This window comes from Ranitomeya variabilis, chromosome 2, assembly GCF_051348905.1.
Source record: "Ranitomeya variabilis isolate aRanVar5 chromosome 2, aRanVar5.hap1, whole genome shotgun sequence".
Taxonomy (NCBI): domain Eukaryota; kingdom Metazoa; phylum Chordata; class Amphibia; order Anura; family Dendrobatidae; genus Ranitomeya; species Ranitomeya variabilis.
The window spans coordinates 125509667-125532500 of record NC_135233.1 but is presented as its reverse complement, the minus strand read 5'-3'; the positions used below and the strand labels follow the sequence as shown (position 1 = coordinate 125532500).

Below are 22834 nucleotides of genomic sequence, written 5' to 3'. Positions count from 1 at the left end.
AAGCACTAAAAAATACTCGGAGGACCCCCGAGCGTGCTCGAGAAAACCCGAGCAACAAGTACACTCGCTCATCACTAACCGTTAACTCTAGGAACAGTTTATTCCAAGATTATTGTAAGGAAACTTTTTTTTTTTCCTTTTTTTTTTCCTTTATGTAGCTTAACCAGTTTCTTTTTTTCCACAGGTATCTCACTCCTCCTAGCACTCAGGGATTTGCACCACATTATGATGACATTGAGGCCTTTGTTGTACAGCTGGAAGGCAAGAAACACTGGAGGGTGTACAATCCAAGGTTAGTCCTGAAGGACTCTAGCTGTATAGTTCTCCATGTAATGATGTGGTTCAGAAGTTCTGGACGTGTTCTTGTCAGTGTGCGGGTGCAGTAAGCAGGGGCAATGTAAATGACACATTATGTAGGAAACTGTCTGACACCCATCCAGCCATTGCTCAGCAACCTCCTATAATGTACATTTTTACCGTACGTTATTAATGGCTGTATGAGGATAGCCCCGGACCTGAGCCTGCGTCATACCACGCAGATCCATCTGTGTTACATAGGCAGTATCTGCCTCTAACTGCAATGACCAGAGCGAGCTCCGGTCGCTGCAAATTAACAATGTACATGCTGCTGTCTATCACAGACATTGACATTAATATATGCCACCATTGCCGGTGTGCGTGCACACCTACTCCCATCGGCCCACCCCAATGCAATCACGAGGACAAATAAATTACCATGTCAGCCAAGCGCTTACTGAAAGCCCAAATGGCTGCCATCTTACTCCCCCTAGTCCTCTGTCCAGGCTGAGCTTCATACAAGAACAGCACTATAACTATGTGCTGCAATCCTGAGTTACTGCTGAGTTAGTCCTATCGATTAAATCACTGACGTCCATTCCATAGGCTGGGCTATGTATGATCTACTGCGCCCGATGCATGCTCCGTATGCGCTCCCTTCATCTTTGACATTGAGGGTACTCCTTCACCACCGCCTTTACTGCAGCTGTAGTTGCTCTCCCAGCCGATGAAGCGGATGTCAGTGATGACGTCTCATTTATGGGCCAAGAGAACAAATGTGTTACCGCCCCTGATGATTCTTTGTTTCAGGGGCAAACGAAGCAAGGGAAGTGTTGGGATGTCCCAGCCCCCCTCTATCCTAATGACTCTTCATTTCCGGGCTGAAAGGGCAGTGACAGCAGTTTCGGCCAGCAGATGACCATTCGTTTGCGTATCCCATCATGCACTGGGGATTCTCAAATGAATCGTCATAGAAAGTGGGTAACCCGAAGTTACAGTAGAGAGTGAACGGTAGGGAATTTTACTAAACTTACAAAAGTTATTGTAAAAAATTTATTAATTGAAATTTACTTCTGGATTTCGGACTTACCCTTTAACACTATTGTTTTTTTGTTGTTGCAGGAACTCCTCAGAGATGCTTCCTCAATTCTCAAGTGGTAAGGATCAGCCTGTTTTACTGCATGGACGACCTCTGTCTTATAGCGCACAGATTAACACAGTTTCTTTTTTCTTGTCAGTTCAAGGAGGCACTTGCCAATTTAGGGAACTTCATTTTAAATGGTATATTTTATTGAAAACTATTTTTTTTTTTTTTACATTGGACTAAATGTAGTAACCTGTAGTCTTGTAGAGTAAGGCCTCAGTAAGTCATCATTTGTTACATTGCAGTATGTGTGTGCTGCAGGGTTTGCTCCCTTGGTGCTATGTTTAGAAGCATTCCCTTTAAAAGATCTTGAAAATTGCGATTGCACATGACTGTCATGACCTGTAACATTGTCTTGAAAAAGCAATTCACAGAATAATAGTTTTATGAAGGTGATTGATTAACATGTATTCTACACGGGGATCGTGCATTTGGCGGTGTTGTCTCTTTAACATTTCTGTCTGGTGAAGGATCCCCGGATGTTGTGGTGAATTATATATTACCGATCCCTCTCTTTATTTAACAGGATTTGGCCGTAAGTGATTTTATGCAGTTTACATGTATGGCGTAGATGATCAGATACATAGATACTACTTTCCATGCACAAACTGATGCAAATTTCCCATAAAGCGGGTTTTTGATCATTACTGATGTGTCAGCGGACAACAGACATGTGTAGGGTTAACATGAAAATTTAGCATAGAAACAACCACATTTCATAGTGTCATTTTGTATGTTTAAAGGGAATCGGTCACTTGTTTTTGCCACCTAATATGAAGGCAGCTAAAAGTTGAGACAGAGACCCTGATGCCAGCGATGTGTCACTTACTAGGCTGCTTGCTGTAGTTTTTCACAAGATCACTTTTTTTTTATTAGCAGGAGGTTATCACTAGAGGACTAGTAAACCTGCTGCCATATAGTCCTCTATAATCATAAGCTCTGTCTAACCCCCACCCACCAGTGATTGTCAGCTTTCTGCCTATGCACAGTGTACACAGTAAGCTGTCAATCAGTGGTGTGGGTGGGATTCTACAGATCTCAGAGTTCAGAAAACTGGTTGATCTGCTGCAGGTAAAACTGATTTTTATCAAAATTACGACACATAGCCCAGTAAGTGATACATCACTGAAATCAGGGTCTCTGCCCCTACATCATGCTGCTGTTATGTAAGGTAGCAAAACCCTGGTGACAAATTCCCTTTAAATGGATTATCCACCTTTTTGAGAAAAGTATTTCCTATAAGCTCTGTTAGTAATATAAAAATAAACTGTGCTTAACTAACCCTCGGGATCTAACATGGGGTCTCTGCCGCTGCTCCTGGTGTCTTACTGTCTGCAGTGCTGACATCACATCGACAGAGCTGCAGCCAATCGGTCAGCTTAGCTTGTGCCATATACTTTGGCAGGGCAGAGCCGCTGAGTTCAGTTCTGGTCTACGGCTCTGTTAACGTAACGTCAGCGCTGCATATAATAAGAGACAAGAAAAGCAGCGGTGGAGACTCAGTGCTGAACCCGGGGAGGGTGTGAGAAGCGCCAAAACTAATAATGGAGTTTACAGAAAAAACCTTTCTGAAAGAAGACTCCTTTACCTTGTGATGAGTTCTCAGATTACCATGTATGTGGCTGTTTTATTTGTATATTCCGGTTGATTTCTCTATCCATAACGCTTGTATGAGATATGGACAGACTGCTTTTGTTTCCTGGTCCAGTAATCGTGAAGTAAATTATATTTCCTACCAACAGTTAATTTCAGTGACAGCGACCTGGGGGAGCCTATTCTGGAAACCATTCTGGAAGCTGGAGACCTTCTGTACTTTCCTAGGGGCTTTATTCACCAAGGTGACTGCCTTCCTGATGCCCACTCCTTGCACATCACGGTTTCTTCATTTCAGCGGAACAGTTGGGTGGACTTGCTGCACAAGGTGAGAATGGTGCTGCCTCCTCATCACTTGCCACCAGCATCATTATATTTGTATCTGTGCACCACGCTTTACAAATCCAGTCATTTACGCCCATAAATTCCACTAGGATGTTGAAGTGCGGATGCCCACTCACTTGTTGACCGCTGTAAGGGATGTGAATAATTTAAGGATTAATTTAATAAAAATTACTCAGATAAATCCTTATTAAATAAATACTGTACTCCCCAGTTTATAATAAAAAAATATATACTTTCACCTTCCACACCGGTGCCGTTCCGGCATTGTCTGTGCCGGGAATTCCTGTGCATTGGTGACATTCTCGTGAGTCAGGCGAGCACTGGTAGACCTGGCGCCGACATTGCTGGTACGTCGCCGGTGTGGGAGGTATTAGTTATTTTTGTTTTATACTTGGATCTGTGTTATTTAAGAAGGTGTTCAAGTAGTGGACAACCCCTTTAAATGAAAACTGAATAGCTGTAACCTCCAGCAGCTGTGTTTTCTATTGCCGTTCTTTATGGAGAATTTCCTGACGGTCTCCTTTATGACCTTCTGTCCAGCTCCTTCCAGCCGCTCTACAGATTGCAGCTGAAGATGATGTTCAGTTTCGGCAAGGACTTCCTTTGGATTACCTTGATTACATGGGCGTGCAGAATGCGGAGTTAGTAAGTAGTGTTTTTTATTTTTCTTTTGTTTCATTTTTCAACTTCAAAAGTATGATACATTTTTTTTTAACGTCATCCTGTACTCTCATTTTTTTATTTTTTTTTAATGTGGTTAGTATAGAAACAATGCAGTGTCCAGCTGAGTCTGTAAGTGCCTGCCGTTATGTGGAAATTGGAAGCCGCAGGTAGCCAGCGCACATCATACTTATTGTTGGGCAGTGAAACATTAGGTGATATCATGTTTCTCAAGTGTCATATACTTACAAAGGCCTTCATGTCCAGGAAAAGGGCCAAATGCTTAGAGAGAAGTAAAATCACAGGATCAGGAGCAATAATTGATCTGGTCTCCAGACTGAAACATTTCAAACGTTTCTCCAGCATTTTCTATACAGTGAAGCTCAAACTATTTTCACAAAACCAGATAAAAAGTAGACTTTTATGCGTCCAAGAGATAAATTATGTTCATTTTATTTCTATTTTTATGATGGAATCAATAGAGTTCAGATACAAAATTGATATTCCATCATTACCCTTTTTTATAGCATTATGACTAATTTCCTGAATAGCTTTATAATATGGACTAAAAGCCATGTATTGAAAGTTACTGTCATTTGATAGAGCTTTGTACTAGTGATGAGCGAATATCCTCGTTACTCGAGATTTCCCGAGCACGCTCGGGGGTCCTCAGAGTATTTCTTAGTGCTCGGAGATTTAGTTTTTCTTGCCGCAGCTGAATGATTTACAGCTATTAGCCAGCATAAGTACATGTGGGGGTTGCCTGGTTGCTAGTGAACCCCCACATGTACTTATGCTGGCTAACAGATGTAAATCATTCAGCTGCGGCAAGAAAAACAAACTCCGAGCACTAAGAAATACTCGGAGGACCCCCGAGCGTGCTCGAGAAATCTCGAGTAACGAGTATATTCGCTCATCACTACTTTTTACCCTTTACTCAAGTTTTCTAGTGTAAAAGTCAAAACATATGGATTAAATGGAATCTGTCACCAGGTTGTTGCTACCTAATCTGAGAGCAACATAATGTAAGGAAAGAGACCCCGATTCTAATATTAATTTACTGTGTGAAGCAGCTGTGATTCTGAGTGTTTAGATGTAGCGTGTAGCAGAGCTCAGAGACTTAACCCCGCCAACACCACAGCTTTGTGTACATTGTCTATTGTCTTTGTGTACATTGTCTATTGCACACAGCCTAATAAGTGACATATCCCTGAAATCTGTGTCTGAGCCTCAACCTCATGCTGTCCTCAGATTACATGGTAAAAACCTGCTGATAGATTCCCCTTAAAGGACAGTTGTGGCTAAACATTGTGACTTTTTGACCTTTTACAGGTCAGACATGTTACTCCTCTAAAATGTCTGATGAACTAGGCAGAATAGGACAAATGCAGTGCAACAGATTTACTGTAACGTATGCCAGAAAACTAGTGTACAGTGGAGCTGAAATCTACGCCAGCTCATAGATTTAATTTTTCTGTCACACAGATAGATAATCATGCAAAAAATGTATTTAGAGGCATGTGGTTCTTAATAAATTGTCTAAAACTAGCAAACCTTACTCCAGCAGGTAATGGATTATGGATCCGGACTGGTGCATGAAATGCCATTCTTCATAAATGTACCCCCTCCTGGGTGAGATTAATAATTCACTTTCCTTAGGGCTGAAGTGATCACAGCGGATCCATGTACATAATATCCTTGGCTGAATGAATATCCACTTTCTTTCGAATCTGTTACCCTGTGTTATTTCATAAGCCTTTTAAATGTATTTTTTTCAATATATTAATATATATTTTTATTTATTTTTATAGTCGGATCCACGGAGAGGGAATTTTACAGATAAAGTACAGTTTCTTATAAGGAAGTTGGCAGAATACGCGCCAGTCGATGCTGCTGTAGACCAGAAGGCTAAGACATTCCTGCACGATTGCTTACCTCCTGTACTGACACCGGGTATGATCGTCACGTTATGTTTTGCATGCAGTGCATGGGATTGTCTTATTTTATAGGGAGCCTGCGAGATGAATCTTGCTGCCCAAACTGCGGGCACTATGAATGGCAGGCTGGCTGCACAATTGATTGTATTTTTCAGTGAATCTGTCTTGTAGGATTACACTATTAACTTGTGAATATAGTGTTAATCTGCAGGTTAATTGCATTAAAAGGTTCCCGACAGCTGTACTGGAAGTGTGGCATCTGTTAGAAAATTCACTTTACTCCTCTTGTGAACTGCTGGCTTTCAGGCATACCAGCGCGGCTACAGTCACTGCAAAGTAAAACATTTTGTTACAGAGAAATTAATATTGCAGAGATCTTAGACCGTTCATTATTATGCTATTTATTTTTTGAAGGCCAAGTCTGAGGGCATGTTCTCACGCTGACAAATCAGAAACTGACAGCAACACACTAAAGGAAAGGAGAACACATCCCAACAATAAGGAAAGGAGAACACATCCCAACAATAACATTGACAAACAGTCTCGCTCCTTACTGCAGAGTGAGGACATGTGCTGGAGCACAGCAGATCTGAGTGTGATTAACTAACAGCTATCCGCTCTGATCTCTGGCATTCCGTTTGGGAGGGGGGTCAGGGCTACAGAAGTTGATTCTCATTACATACACTTCTAGTAGCTCTCCTCTCATAGTACTGCCAGCCCTGCTAATCCTACCCAGGCATCCACATACAAGGGGGGAAAGAACATGGCCCCAAAATAGCTTACAGCAGGCTCTGCGTGAGACATAATGCACAACACTCAGTGGGTGGGAGGGAATGGCAGCACTACACTTGCTTTAGCAATGCTAATGTGCATTTGGTTCTGTCAATAAAACTAATTTGAATGCAAGAGGAAATCTACGGGAAGTGTTTGCAATGAGTGGAAATTTCTTTAGGACTGCCCTCCCCCCCCCACCCTGACTGCTGGAGATGAGCTAAAAGTTGCGTGTTAAACGCACTAAGGTCTGCTGTGCTCAAGCACATGTAGCCATTCTGCAGTGAGGAGAGCAGACTTTATTAATTCTATTGAGGGGGCTTCTTTCCCCAGGGTGTTGCTGGTTGCTTATGATTGGTTAGCATTAGAAAGAGGAAGACACACACTCCCCCAGTGAAATCTGTCTGGTCATTCACACTTGGACTTGAAAAATAATTCTGTTTAGGTGCACAATGCTTTGATCTTTAAAGTCTCTGCAATAGTGAGGTGAAGTAATTAAAAAGTGTTGTTCTGCTCTGCACTGCTTATTATATCGTGTGTACAGTTCAACATGAATCTTTGGTGAGAAGTCCTCTAATAGCGTTACCTGATGTAACCAGTTTCCTTTGAACGGCTGTCTGAGGTCCATAGCTGGAATCGAGATTAGTCTGGCGCCACCGCCGAACAACCATTTCCCGCATTGCTGCATGTGACCGACAGGTATCTCACTATGTACACGTGATGGAGAGAAATGTGGGTCCCCTGCAGCCATGCTGAGAGAAGCCGGCCAGGGGCAGCAGCAGGCTATTCTCTGTGTATGCTCCCTGGCCGAATCGTTCTAGTTATTTAGTCTGAAATGCCAGCATGGCTATAGAAAAAACAGGTCAGTTGTGTTTGACTGTGTCATCATCCATGAAACAGACAGGTGCTGATGCTGGGCTACGTTCACACGATGAGGTTTCGGCACGATTTTGATTAGGTTCCTTGCGTTTTTTCACTTCGTTTTCTTGTTTTTTTTCTTAGGCTACTTTCACACTTCCATCGGTATGGGCCCGTCGCAATGCGTCAGGCCAACGTACCGACGGAACCTGTGAAATAACTGCAAGACGTGGGCAGCGGATGCAGTTTTACAACGCATCCGCTGCCTATTCTGCAGTCCGGGGAGAAGGGGGCGGAGTTTCGGCCGCCCATGCGCGGTCGAAAATGGCAGACGCGACGCACCAAAAAACGTTACATGGAACTCTTTTGTGCAGACGGTCCGCCAACACACGACGCATCCGTCGCACGACGTGTGGCAATCCATCGCAATGCGTCGCTAATGCAAGCCTATGGAGAAAAAACGCATCCTGCGGGCAACTTTGCAGGATGCGTTTTTTCTCCAAAACGATGCATTGCGACGTACGTCACACGAGGCAAGTGGGAAAGTAGCCTTACCATGCGTTCTTGATGCTGCGTTTTTTTGCCTGTTTGGAGTGCCATGCTGTAAATAAAGTTTCGTTTTTGAGACTTCCTGTTTATTTTGCTTTGACAAAACTTTGACACGCTTAGGTGCGGATTATATGCATTTTTACGCATTTCCGCCACAGAAACGCACAAAAAAAGCATTGGCATACTGGCAAGAGAAATTGACATACTGCGGATTTGAAACTCGCACCTCAGATCAGTTTACGTTACATAAAATAAAAGTGCAGTGGTCATGAGATTTCTATAAATCCCATCTACTTTGCTAGAACTGTAAGACGCTGTGTTTTTTATGCAGCATCAAAAATGCAGCAAAAGCTCATCGTGTGAACGTAGCCTTAGACGTCGATCTGCATTCCAATGGTGCGATCTTCATGTGGAAAATTTGCCATCTGCCGCGGTGGCTATAATGGGTCAGTGTACTCTCCATGTGCAATACATAGCTGAATATATGCTTGTTTGAATGATCTTTTACTCTTTACAAGGAGGCAATTCCGTTCCATCATTTTCTATACTGACCTGGAAGAAAGTGATGTCTGCAGTCTGACTGCTATTTGGAATTGATTCTTTTTTTTTTTTTTGTATACACTTTATTTTGTATATGAGGCCAATGAGGAGATGAATTGTTGCAGACCCCACCGTTTTCTGGTGTAATTGAAGTAAAACCAAGGTCCTTACATCAGTCACTTATTTAGCTCCATCACTTTCACATTGCTCATAAGACTGACCCATCTCACGTAATAAATATGCTCCAACATTACAGTTTAAATGAGAGAATATCACTAGGTGAAGCCTGACATTAACACCCGCCCGTTTCAGCCAATTTTTGTTTTTGCGCTTGTATTTTTTCCTCTCCTCTTCCAAGAGCCACAACTTTTTAATTTTTCTATAAACATAGCAATATGAGGGCTTGTTTTTTGCAGGATGAAATTTTGAATTCCTGCAATTGCTAACGAGAAGCGCAAACGCTATTCTCGGCAGCCATTTCTCTGTTCTCGCCGCAAGGCACCTGCAGAATGCACAGGGGAATGCTGGATGCGCAAAAATCCCGTTGCCTGAAATCTCTGGGGGCGCAGGACCTGGGTAAGGCTGCTTTCACACTAGCGTCAGTACGGGCCCGGCGCGCTGCGTCGGCCCGACGTACCGACGCAAACTGTGATAAAAATGCCCGACGTGGGCAGCGGAAGCTGTCTTAAGACGCTTCCGCTGCCCCATTGCAAGGTCCGGGGAGGAGGGGGCGGAGTTTCAGCCGCGCATGCGCAGTCGGAAATGGCGGTCCCGACGCACAAAAAAAGTTACATGTTACTTTTTTGTGCCGGCGGTGCGCCAAAACACGACTCAACCGTCGCACGACGGTTGCGACTTGTGGCACTGCGTCGCTAATAAAAGTCTATGGAGAAAAAACGCATCCTGCAGACAACTTACTCTGTCGCCTCATTGGGGGACACAGGACCATGGGTGTTATGCTGCTGTCCACTAGGAGGCGACACTATGCATAATCTGAAAAAGATTAACTGTGGCTCCTCCTGTGCAGTATACACCCCTGGACGGCATCAGCCTTCTCCAGTTTTTGCTTAGTGTCGCAAAGGAGGCACACCTAAAGATTTTTACTCCGTTTTACTCCGTTTCCCGTTTTCCGACGGGATTACAGATGAAGAAAAGAGGGTCTCCTGTGAGACTCCCGGCATGGCTCCTTCCTCGGCCCCCTATTATGGGGTGCCCAGTTGAAGTTGAGATGGCTATTCCCCATGCTGCTCCTTCCCCAGCCCCTCGGGTGTTGGTTCGAAGTCGAGACCCCCCTCCTTCCCCAATTCCTTTTGGTTTCTGGGTTGAGGTCGAGGCGAGGATAAAGGCCCCTGAAGGTGTGACAAAAGCACCCTCCCTATCCCCCTCTGGGGGTATTAGGTTGAGACACCTCAGGTAGGGCCTGTGCAGGCAGCATCCTACAGCTCCCAGCAATGGGCCAGCATACTGCGCCTGCATCCAGGGACCCCAGCCCAGCTGCGGGCTCCTGTTGGGGCCGGGGGGAGTGCAGGCAAGCATGGCACATACAGACACAGGGCTCCCTGCGCCCCTGTCTCTGCGGCAGCACCAGCTCTATACTGCCTCAGGGGGACCCCAGCCGGGCTCCCCCTTCCGCTTATAGCCCCACCGCCATCCTGCCTTCAAATCCGGAGGGGTCCGGTTCAGATCCGACCCCCTCCCGGACTTTCGCGCCGGCCTGGAGCCCTTCTGGGCCTCAGGCATCTAATTTAGGCCCCGGCTTCGGCCTAGCTGAAGCAGCAGCCTCCTCTCCGCCCCCCGGCCCGCCCCCCGGATGACAAATATGACACTCTACAGTGTCATACAAGGGGCGGATCGAGAAAGAAAGGGCGGGTTTTTTATAGCCTTGCCGCCTTTTTCCAGCTCTCCGCCCCCTTCTCCTCCTCTCTCCTCTGTCTCTGCAGCCATTTTCGGCTGCAGATTAACCCTGCATCTCCCGGTCTGCTGGACCAGGACCAGGCAGCCAGTCTCCGGGGGGCACAGGACTGGATTTTCGGTGCTGGACCTAGGGGTACACTGGTGGGGTAAGATCACAGCTGGGTTATCTTTACTCAGCTGTGAATCCATATTACCTATAAGGCTCCCCTGTAGGTTCTCTACCCCTGTAAGGTCCATCTGCTGGCAGCACTTCTGCACTCTGTGCACTATGCCGGGCTCAAGGTCTAAGAGAACCAGGCAGAACTGCTATTATGCATTCTGCACAGCCTGCGGGACCGCTCTCCCCAGTAGTAGCACGTACCCGCATTGTCAGAACTGTATACAAACTACTGTGTCACAGCCTCAAGAAGCCCCTGCCAATGCCTCGGTGTCTAATGCCACACCGGAATGGGCTACTCAGATATCGCAATCTATGACGCAGTCTATAGATAACCTAACTTCCACATTGCTTCAGGCTCTGCAGGGTCATGCCCTGGCTATGACCGTTACCCAGCAAAGGGAGAGCTTGACTCAGGAACAAGATGACCCTGGCACATCCACGTCTAGGTCACGACGCAAGCGGATCCATAGATCAAGTCCATCTGCGTCATCCCATAGCACACGGTCATCCCCCTCTAGGGAGAGACACCGTTGCTCCAGGTCATCTAGACCGTCCCATTCCAGGGACAGACAATGCAGATCTCCGCAATCCCCAACCAGAGAAGGCCTCCTCCCCAGCTCAAATCCCTCCTAGCAATACAGCGCTAGTTGAGGACATAATATCGTCCATCCATCGGGTGCTGGACATTTCTGATCCGCCACCAGAGGCCCCAGAACATCAGATTTCCTTTGAAGGACCTCTGAAGCCGCCTAAGGTTTTCTCTAACCATCCAGAGTTTAAGGCGATCCTTAAAAAACAGCTCTCACAGCCTGAGAAAAAATTCGCTAATCGCAAATATCTGGAGGCGAGGTACCCCTTCCCACAGAAGGACACCAAGGAATGGACAGATCCACCTGAAGTGGATCCCCCAGTCTCCAGGCTAGCAGCACAGACTCTCCTTTCACTGCCAGATAGCTGAACCCTAAGGGACGCAGCAGACCGGCAGGTAGAACGCATGGCTCGTTCAATTTTCGAGGCAGCAGGGGCATCCCTGGCTCCCGCGTTCGCCTCAGTTTGGGCTGCCAAGGCCATCCTGGCCTGGGCAAACAATTTACAAGCCTTCCAAGCATCCGCTCCTGAACTGTCGGACCAAGCGGTTCAAATTGCTGTTGTAGCAGATTACATGCTCCATGCAGCTCTGGATTCAGCAAGGGGAGTCGCGGGGATAGCATCAAATGCCATCACGATTCGGCGTATCGTCTGGCTGCGGGAATGGAAAGCGGACGCAGCCTCAAAGAAGTCCCTCACGCACCTCCCCTACCTCAGTGGGAGACTTTTCGGTGAACAGTTGGACACTATGATATCCAACGCCACAGGGGGTAAGAGTACTTCTCTTCCCCAACTGAAACCTAAACGCACTTACAAGAAGCGTAACCAAACTCGATTCCGATCCTTTCGGAATTCCTCCGGCTGGTTCTTCTCACGTCCAGTACAAAATCGTAACCGTTCCCCACGCAGGGACAACTCACGATCGACGCAAAGGTCGGACAAGACCTGGCAGTCAAAAGCAGGCCAGTCTAAGCCCAGAGGAGGAAAATCTCAGTGTCTTCCGGATACAAAATAGAATTCACCTCCAACCCACCGGACCGGTTTTTCCTCTCTGTCCCCCCAAAACCGCCAGCCAAGGCTCGAGCCTACCACCAAGCGGTCTCCTCGCTTTGTCAATCAGGAGTCATAGTACCGGTACCCACGACCGACCGCTTCCGAGGGTTCTACTCCAATCTGTTCGTAGTTCCCAAAAAGGAGGCAGCGTACGGCCCATACTAGACCTAAAACAGCTCAACAAATATGTACGGGTCCGTCATTTCGGCATGGAGTCCCTTCGGTCCATCATTGCGTCCATGGAGAAGGGAGAATATCTCGTCTCCATAGACATACAAGACGCATACCTGCATATACCCATTGCACCTGCCCATCAGAGGTTTCTCAGGTTCGCAATAGGCCAGGACCACTACCAATTCGTGGTTCTCCCCTTTGGACTCGCCACGGCTCCCAGAGTGTTCACCAAGGTCATGGCAGCCACCATGGACGTCCTGCACTCCAGAGGCATAGTAGTCGTTCCATACCTGGACGATCTACTCATCAAGGCTCCCACCTTCAAGGACTGCGAGCTCAGCATCTCAATCACAACCGATACTCTCAGTCGCATGGGCTGGTTAATCAACCTACAAAAGTCATCACCAACCCCGAGTCAGTCCCTGACCTTCCTGGGAATGTTATTCAACACCTCCAGGGGTCTAGTGCTCCTTTCCAAGGACAAGGCACTGGCTCTCCGACTAGCAGTTCGCACCCTCCTCCGCAAACCCCCTCGATCTCTCCGGTTTGCCATGAGAGTCCTCGGCAAGATGGCAGCGGCAATAGAAGCTGTCCCATTTGCCCAGTTTCACCTCAGACCTCTCCAACTAGCCATTCTCAAGTCCTGGGACAGGAATCCCTTTTCTCTCGACAGGGAGTTCCAGCTAACGTCGTCAACCAGGAGGTCCCTGCACTGGTGGCTCAAGCCAACCTCGCTAGCAAAGGGGAAATCCTTTCTCTCAGGTCAGTGGAAGGTCCTGACCACCGACGCAAGCCTGACGGGTTGGGGTGCGGTGCACCTACACCACAGGGCACAGGGCAAGTGGTCCCCAGCGGAAGCGACCATGCCCATCAACATCCTGGAAATTCGTGCCATCCTACTGGCATTGAGGGCCTTCCATCACTTACTAGCAGCCTCTCACATCAGGATACAGTCGGACAATGCCACGGCTGTGGCATATGTGAATCATCAAGGGGGGACCCGCAGTACCCAGGCGATGCGGGAAGTGTCACATATCCTCCGCTGGGCGGAGGACACAGGGTCGGTTCTTTCGGCGGTCCACATTCCGGGTGTGGACAACTGGGAAGCAGACTTCCTCAGTCGACAAGGAATAGACTCGGGAGAGTGGTCTCTCCATTCCGAAATTTTTCAACAGATCTGTCTCCGCTGGGGGACCCCGGATGTGGACCTAATGGCATCCCATTTCAATGCCAAGGTCTCCAACTTCATTGCCAGAACACACGATCCGCGGTCGCTCGGAGCAGACGCTCTGGTTCAGGACTGGACCCAGTTCCAGCTTCTGTACATTTTTCCACCTCTCCCCCTGATATCCAGAGTGGTGAGGAAGATCAAACAAGAGGGAGTTCCAACCATCCTCATTGCACCGGACTGGCCCAGACGTACATGGTACGCCGACATCGTACAACTCACAGCAGACGCCCCTTGGCGTCTCCCCGACCGCCACGATCTTCTATCACAAGGGCCGTTCTACCACCAGAACTCAGGGGCTCTCAATTTGACGGCGTGGCCCTTGAGACCTGGGTTCTAACCCAGGCAGGGCTCTCGGCAGATGTCATTGGAACCATGATCAGAGCACGAAAACCAGCCTCTGCCAAGATTTATTACCGTACCTGGCCAGATCCCACTCCCTTATTCCATACCCAAAGTACTTGGTTTTCTCCAATCGGGTCTGGAGGCCAGGCTGTCATTGGGCTCGCTTAAGAGCCAGGTGTCAGCCCTCTCAGTGCTTTTCCAAAAGCGCATTGCTACCAAGCCGCAAGTAAGGACTTTCCTTCAGGGGGTTTCCCGATTGGTTCCCCCCTACAGACGACCACTAGAAACGTGGGACCTCAACCTGGTCCTGACAGCATTGCAGGAACCACCCTTCGAACCTCTTAAGGAGGTCCCGCTCCGCCTTCTTTCCCAGAAGGTGGTTTTCCTGGTGGCAATCACCTCGCTACGCAGGGTGTCTGAACTGACAGCACTCTCCTGCAGACGGCCTTTCCTGGCATTTCACCAGGACAAGGTAGTTCTTCGTACGGTCCCATCCTTCCTCCCGAAGGTTGTGTCCGACTTCCACCTCAATGAGGAAATTTCACTACCATCCCTTTGTCCGGTTCCGGTTCATAGAGTGGAGAAGGCTCTGCATACGCTTAACCTTGTCAGGGCTTTGCGTATATACGTGTCTAGGACTGCGTCCTTCCGGAGGTCTGATTCCCTTTTCCTCCTTCCGGAAGGCGGCCACAAGGGTATGCCAGCTTCCAAAGCTACTCTTGCCAGGTGGATCAAATCCACCATACAAGAGGCGTACCGCCTTAAGAATTCTCCTCTTCCAGCCGGTATTACGGCACACTCTACACGGGCGGTAGGGGCCTCCTGGGCCATTCGGCACCAGGCTTCGGCACAACAAGTGTGTAAGGCGGCCACTTGGACTAGCTTACACACGTTTACTAAACACTACAGGGTTCATACCCAGTCCTCAGCGGACGCGAGCCTGGGTAGACGTGTCCTGCAGGCGGCGGTGCCCTAAGTGTACGGGCCTGTCTGCACAATATTCGTCCATTGCTTCCCACCCAGGGACTGCTTTAGGACGTCCCATGGTCCTGTGTCCCCCAATGAGGCGACAGAGTAAAGGAGATTTTTGTGTACTCACCGTAAAATCTCTTTCTCTTAGCCTCTAATTGGGGGACACAGCTCCCACCCTGTTGCCCTTTCCGGGCTGTTGTAACTGTTGAGTTCTCATATTGTTTCTTGAGCTCGTACATAGTTGCCTTCTTACAGGCATAATTATGTTATTCATGTTACGTTCCTCCTACTGCTTTTGCACAAAACTGGAGAAGGCTGATGCCGTCCAGGGGTGTATACTGCACAGGAGGAGCCACAGTTAATCTTTTTCAGATTATGCATAGTGTCGCCTCCTAGTGGACAGCAGCATAACACCCATGGTCCTGTGTCCCCCAATTAGAGGCTAAGAGAAAGAGATTTTACGGTGAGTACACAAAAATCTCCTTTTGCAGGATGCGTTTCTTTCTCCACAACGACGCATTTCGACGTGCAGTGCCCGACGCTAGTGTGAAAGTAGCCTAAGCTGCAAACGTTTAACCCCTTCCCTGCAGTATTCATTCTCTGACCAGCCATAAGGGCCAATATGTCTCAGCCTAAGACCTCTAAGAAGGCTACTAAAACACACACAGTTGTGTATGCCTCATATAACACATGTAATGACCCTCTGCCCCGAGGGCCACAGTACTTAATTCTGTATGGCCTGCGATCCTACATTCGCACAGGAGCCCTCCACTACTGCCGACCCTAGTGGACCAAGCCCCCCTGAGTGGGCTATGTCTCTGGCACAGTCCATGGCTTCTCCGGCTAAGGCTATAGAGTCCTTCCGTGATTTCTCCTCAAGCCAGGGCATCTGCTTGCCTGGCGCAGAGAGCCCTTCAGCCATGCAAGAGACATCCTTTGAGAGGAGCCGTCCCACAGCAAGGAACATGCAAACTTCTAGAAAACGACTCCGTAGGCCGTCCCCAAGGCACTCTTGTGCCTCGGCGTCTGCGAGTTCTGTTTCCCACTCCCCCTCTCCAGGGGTTCGCAGCGAACATGACTCAGAATATGAGTCTGATATGTCTATAGACCTGGACTCGCAAGAATACCAGGAGTCACTGGACTTCCTCATTGAAGTGGTCAATAAAGCTCTGAGGGTGGACGAGGAGCCCAGGACTAGTCTGAGTCACACTGTGACTTTTAAAGAGCTGAATGTCCTCACAGGGTGTTTTCTAACAACCATCCCGAGTTTACGGACATCGTCCAGAGGCACAGGATTTGCCTGGACAAACGATTCACTGGACAAAAGCCGCTTGAGACACGATATCCCTTTGCTCCTACTCTAAAGAAAGAGTGGTCTGAGTCCTCTTAAGTGGATCCCCCCCATATCACGTCTCGCTTCCAAAACCCTCTTGTTTTTGTCTGATGGCTCTTCTATTAAGAATCCCACAGACCGACAGATTGATAATCTCGCCCAGTCAGTCTTTGAAGCTATTGGCGCAGCACTTTCCCCATCCTTTGCTGCAACATGGGTGGCTAGAGCTATGTTGGCCTGGGCGGAGGCTCTGGCTAAAACTAGCCAAGACAATCTCGCCTACCTGACTGCCCGGGCCGGGGATTATGTTGTTCATGCCTCACTAGATGCAGCTAACTGCGCCGCCCTAGCAGCTGTGAATGCCATTACCATCAGGAGAGCACTATAGCTCAGAGAGTGGCGAGCAGATTCTGCTTCCAAAAAATCTCTTCAACTTCTCTGCCTTACCAAGGTGGGCACTTTTTTGGAGATAAACTGGACCAAATTATCTCCGATGCTACTGGAGGGAAGAGCAAATTCCTTCCTCAACGAAGGCCCAGTCGGCCTTTTCCGAAACCAACACCAAGTTCGGTTCTGGCAATTTCTCGTCACCACAGGCTTGTCCTCCACGACCGCCTCCTCTGGCTCGGCTCGCCGCCCTCTGCATATAGACAGGGATTCCCAGGCTTCGTACAAACCCTCGCATTCCTGGAGGGTCTCAGAGTTAGAGGCCATGTCTTGCAGGCCACCATTCCTGGTTTTTCTTTATCAGGACAAGATGGTCTTGAGGATGCCTCCGTCCTTCCTACCCAAGGTTGTCTCTTCCATCTGAATGAGGACATCGTTCTGCCCTCGTTCTGCCCAGTACCGGTTCATCGTGTCGAGAAGGTCCTTCATACATTGGATTTGGTTAGAGCGCTTAGGAAATATGTTTCCCAAACGACACCTTTCCGCAGGTCGGCTCTTCGTGCTTCCAGAAGGGCACAGGAAGAGCTATTGTAGCCTTAAAAGGCAGGTAGACCAAGTGGATCCTTTCAGCGATCCAGGAAGCTTACCGTATCAGAGGAAAGTCTATCCCAGCGGGAATTAAGGCACCCTCCACTCGGTCAGTGGGGGCTTCCTGGGCCATCTGGCATCAGCCTTCGGCTCGGCAAGTCTGCAAGGCTGCGACTTGGTCCATCTTGAACACGTTTGTGAAACACTACAACATTCATTCTCGGGCTTCTGCAGATGTGGCCCTTGGCAGACAGATCCTGCAATCGGCAGTATCTCATCTGTAGAACAAATGTAGCCTGATGGTACAAGAGGTTTTAGCTGTCGTGCGGTTTCCCACCCAGGGACTTCTTTAGGACTTCCCATGATCCTTTGTCCCCCAATGAGGCGAAGGAGAAACGGGGATCTTTGTATGTACTCACCGTAAAATCCTTTTCTCCGAGCCAATCATTGGGGGACACAGCACCCACCCTGTTAGCCTGATTGGCTGGTGTTTGTTCTTTGGTTTTGACATACAGTGCCTAAAAGTAGTATTCAACCCCCTGCAGATTTAGCAGGTTTAATAAGATGCAAATAAGTTAGAGCCTTCAAACTTCAAACAAGAGCAGGATTTATTAACAGAAGCATAAATCTTACAAACCAAAATTTTGTTGCTCAGTTAAATTTTTATAAATTTTAAACATAAAAGTGTGGGTCAATTATTATTCAACCCCTAGGTTTAATATTTTGTGGAATAACCTTTGTTTGCTATTACAGCTAATAATCGTCTTTTATAAGACCTGATCAGGCCGGCACAGGTCTCTGGAGTTATCTTGGCCCACTCTTCCATGCAGATCTTCTCCAAGTTATCTAGGTTCTTTGGGTGTCTCATGTGGACTTTAATCTTGAGCTCCTTCCACAAGTTTTCAATTGTGTTAAGGTCAGGAGACTGACTAGGCCACTGCAACACCTTGATTTTTTGCCTCTTGAACCAGGCCTTGGTTTTCTTGGCTGTGTGCTTTGGGTCGTTGTCTTGTTGGAAGATGAAATGACGACCCATCTTAAGATCCTTGATGGAGGAGCGGAGGTTCTTGGCCAAAATCTCCAGGTAGGCCGTGCTATCCATCTTCCCATGGATGCGGACCAGATGGCCAGGCCCCTTGGCTGAGAAACAGCCCCACAGCATGATGCTGCCACCACCATGCTTGACTGTAGGGATGGTATTCTTGGGGTCGTATGCAGTGCCATCCAGTCTCCAAACGTCACGTGTGTGGTTGGCACCAAAGATCTCGATCATGGTCTCATCAGACCAGAGAACCTTGAACCAGTCAGTCTGAGTCCTCCAAGTGATCATGAGCAAACTGTAGACGAGCCTTGACATGACGCTTTGAAAGTAAAGGTACCTTACGGGCTCGTCTGGAATGGAGACCATTGCGGTGGAGTACGTTACTTATGGTATTGACTGAAACCAATGTCCCCACTGCCATGAGATCTTCCCGGATCTTCCCCTTCCTTGTTGTCCTTGGGTTAGCCTTGACTCTTCGGACAAGCCTGGCCTCGGCACGGGAGGAAACTTTCAAAGGCTGTCCAGGCCGTGGAAGGCTAACAGTAGTTCCATAAGCCTTCCACTTCCGGATGATGCTCCCAACAGTGGAGACAGGTAGGCCCAACTCCTTGGAAAGGGTTTTGTACCCCTTGCCAGCCTTGTGACCCTCCACGATCTTGTCTCTGATGGCCTTGGAATGCTCCTTTCTTTCCCATGTTGACCATGTATGAGTGCTGTTCACAAGTTTGGGGAGGGTCTTAAATAGTCAGAAAAGGCTGGAAAAAGAGATAATTAATCCAAACATGTGAAGCTCATTGTTCTTTGTGCCTGAACTACTTCTTAATACTTTAGGGGAACCAAACAGAATTCTGGTGGGTTGAGGGGTTGAATAATAAATGACCCTCTGAAAAGACTTTACACAATTTAAAAAAAAAAATAAACAAAGAAATAACATTCTTTTTTGCTGCAGTGCATTTCACACTTCCAGGCTGATCTACAGTCCAAATGTCACAATGCCAAGTTAATTCCAAATGTGTAAACCTGCTAAATCTGCAGGGGGTTGAATACTACTTGTAGGCACTGTATTGTTCTCGTTTGCTAGTTATGAGCTCCTACTCCTATGTCACCGAACTGGTTCAGGCTAGAGCCAGCGGGATTTGGATGTTTCGCCCCCAGCAGTTCGCCCCCGGGTACATTTCACCCTGTTTGTACCCTGTTTTGCCCCCAGAATTTTGTTTGGATATTTAGCCAGTTTGTCCTTGTGGTTCATGAATTCCTGTCCGTCATCAATCCACATGTCACAAAAGTACTGTACAGAGTGCTTCACTTTTGTGACATGTTAAATCAACTGTTTCCATCTGACGTCGCAGGGAACCGGTAGACTGCACTCTGTGACCCAAGGAGCTGCAGCTGCGACAGGTAAGTATCATCCTGGGGGGCCAAATGCTGGGGACAAAATGTACCTGGGGGCGAACTGCTAGGGGTGAACTGCTGGGGGCGAACTGTTGGGGACGAAACATCCTATAACCAGAGCCAGCAGAGAGTGTATACTGCAGAGGAGGAGTTATTCTTTTCTATGTTTACTTAGTGTCCTCCTAGTGCCAGCAGCATAACACCCCATAGTCCTGTGTCCCCCAATGATTGGCTCGGAAAAAAGGATTTTACGATGAGTACACAAAAAAATCCCTGTTTATTTCAGTTCTTCGCTACAAAAAGTGAAACTCATATATTATATAGTCATTACAAACAGAGTGATCTATTTCATGCTTTTATTTTTGTTAATGTTGATGATTATGGCTTACAGCCAATGAAAACCCAAAAGTCATTATCTCAGTAAATTAGAATTCTATATAACACCAGCTTGAAAAATGACTTTAAAATTTGAAATGTTGACCTACTGAAATGTATGTTCAGTAAATGCACTCAATAGTTGGTCGGGGCTAGTTTTGCATCAGTTACTGCATCAATGCGGCATGGCGTGGAGGCAATCAGCCTGTGGCACTGCTGAGGTGTTATGGAAGCCCAGGTTGCTTTGAGAGCAGCCTTCAGCTCATCTGCATTGTTAGGTCTGGTGTCTCTCTCATATTCCTCTTGACAATACCCCATAGATTCCCTATGGGGTTAAAGTCAGACGAGTTTGCTGGCCAATCAAGCACAGTGATACTTTTGTTTTTATTGGTATTGGTACTTTCGGCAGTGTGGACAGGTGCCAAATCCTGCTAGAGAATTAAATTTCCATCTCCAGAAAGCTTCTCTGCAGAGGGAAGCATGAAATGCTCTAAAATTTCCTGATGGATGCACTGACTTTGGTCTTGATGAAACACAGGGAACCTACACCAGCAGATGGCATGGATCCCCAAACCATCACTGATTGTGGAAACTTCACACTAGACCTCAAGCAGCTTGGATTGTGGCCTCTCCACTCTTCCTCCAGACTCTGGGACCTTGATTTCCAAATGAAATGCAAAATTTTCTTTCATCTGAAAACACCTTGGACCACTGAGCAACAGTCCGGTTTGTTTTCTCCTTGGCCCAGGTAAGAAACTTCTGGCGTTTTCTATTGGTCACGAGTGGCTTGACACAAAGAACGCAACACTTGTAGCCCATGTCCTGGATTCTTATGTGTATGGTGGCTTTTGAAGCAATGACTCCAGTAGCAGTCCACTCCTTGTGAATCTCCCCCAAATTTTTGACTGGCCTTTTCTTTACAGTCCTTTCAAGGCTGTGGTTATCCCGGTTGCTTGTGCACCTTTTTCTCCACACTTTTTCCTTCCACACAACATTCCATTAATGTGCTTGGATCCAGCACTCTGTGAACAGCCAGCTTCTTTAGCAATGACCTTTTCTGGCTTATTCTCCTTGTGGAATGTGTCAGTGGACATCTGTCAAGTCAGCAGTCTTCCCCATGATTGTGGAGCTACTGAAACAGACTAAGGGACCTTTTTAAACGCTTAGGAAACCTTTGCAGGTGTTTTTTGTTAATTATTGTAATTTACTGAGATAATGACTTTTATCCTCAACATTAACAGAAACAAATGCATGAAACAGATCACTCTGTAATGACTCTATATAATATGAGTTTCACTTTTTGTGTTGAAGAACTGAAATAAATTAACTTTTTGATGATATTCTAATTCTGTTAGCAGCCCCTGTATATTGAATTCTAATTGTGCAGGCTTGGATTAAGGTTGCCTGCAGTTTGGGCAACATGAATAGGGTGAAAGTTTCCCTTATATGTAGTGAATAAAAAACCCTGATATTTATAAAATCGCCACATAAAAAAAAAAATGTAGACTTGTAACTTTTTTAGATTTCTCCATCAATGGAGCTGTGTGAGGGGAGCTAGTTTTTTGCAAGCCAATCTGACATTTATGATACCATTTTGGGGTAGATACGAGGTTTTGATTGCTTCATATTGCAATCAAGTAACAAAAAAAAATGCAATAGTGATGTTTTCATTTACGTCTTGTATCGATCGGGTTAATGGATCTGACTTTTACAAACCTAGTGATACCAAATATGTTTTTTTATTACATTTATTAATGGGAGAAAAGAGGGGTGATATATAATTGTGTATAGCTAATTTTGATGGGTGTATCCTGGTATCTTCACTAAGTTTCCCCCATTGTGTTTCTTTCTTGCAGCAGAGAAAGACCACAGTGTATATGGTGCTCCAGCCAGGTGGGAGAACGGAGATGTGACCGGCGGCATCATACAACTTGAGAAGGACACTCAGATCCGATTTCTGAGGCATGGGATAGTCAGGTCAGTCACATGTATATGATTGCTCCTCTTTGCCCAAATGACAACCTTGTTCCCTGGTATTATATCCAGCTGCGTAGCATTACTTTGTAGTAAGCATGTCTGCAAAGAAAATGCAGTACTTCAACTGGCTAATGCAATTAATGGATTACCTGTAATTTTGACTAATGAAACCAAACACTATAGGCATATATATTTTACTCTGTCCTGTACATGCCTATAGAGGCTGCAGTCTCACTAGTGTCCGCATTGACAGATTTGCTTTACCGCAGCTAAAAGAGCCACTGACACCATAGACTCTCTGTACATGAGCCATAGTGTGGGGGGAGGGTAAATCTGACCTCGCCATTTGTGAATGATGGATCCTGATATCCTTGTAGAGATGTGAAATATCATTGTAATCCTGCCTGTTATGATAAGGAGATAAGTACTGAAAAATCTCATTTTAGCCTATTATGAGGTTAATTGGGCATATTGAAAATTGCAAGATGTCTGGATTATTAGGTCCAAGTTTAAAGAAAAAAAAAAAAAAAATCCCAACAAAAATCTTAAAGAAAACAAAGTCAATAAATAATTTAAACACTTTCCTTGATTGTGCATTCCCCTTAAGCAATG

General features: G+C 46.8%; 1 protein-coding gene across 1 annotated transcript in view; it reads left to right on the top strand.

Annotated features, from left to right (window-relative positions):
• The window catches only part of RIOX1 (ribosomal oxygenase 1), a 48032-nt gene that overhangs the window by 9595 nt on the left and 15603 nt on the right, over positions 1-22834 (top strand). Inside the window, exons 4-9 of the mRNA XM_077281455.1 lie at positions 185-292; positions 1420-1454; positions 3184-3362; positions 3920-4024; positions 5851-5992; positions 22102-22222. Of these exons, the coding sequence (XP_077137570.1) occupies positions 185-292; positions 1420-1454; positions 3184-3362; positions 3920-4024; positions 5851-5992; positions 22102-22222 (690 nt within the window). The remainder of the gene's footprint in view (positions 1-184; positions 293-1419; positions 1455-3183; positions 3363-3919; positions 4025-5850; positions 5993-22101; positions 22223-22834) is intronic.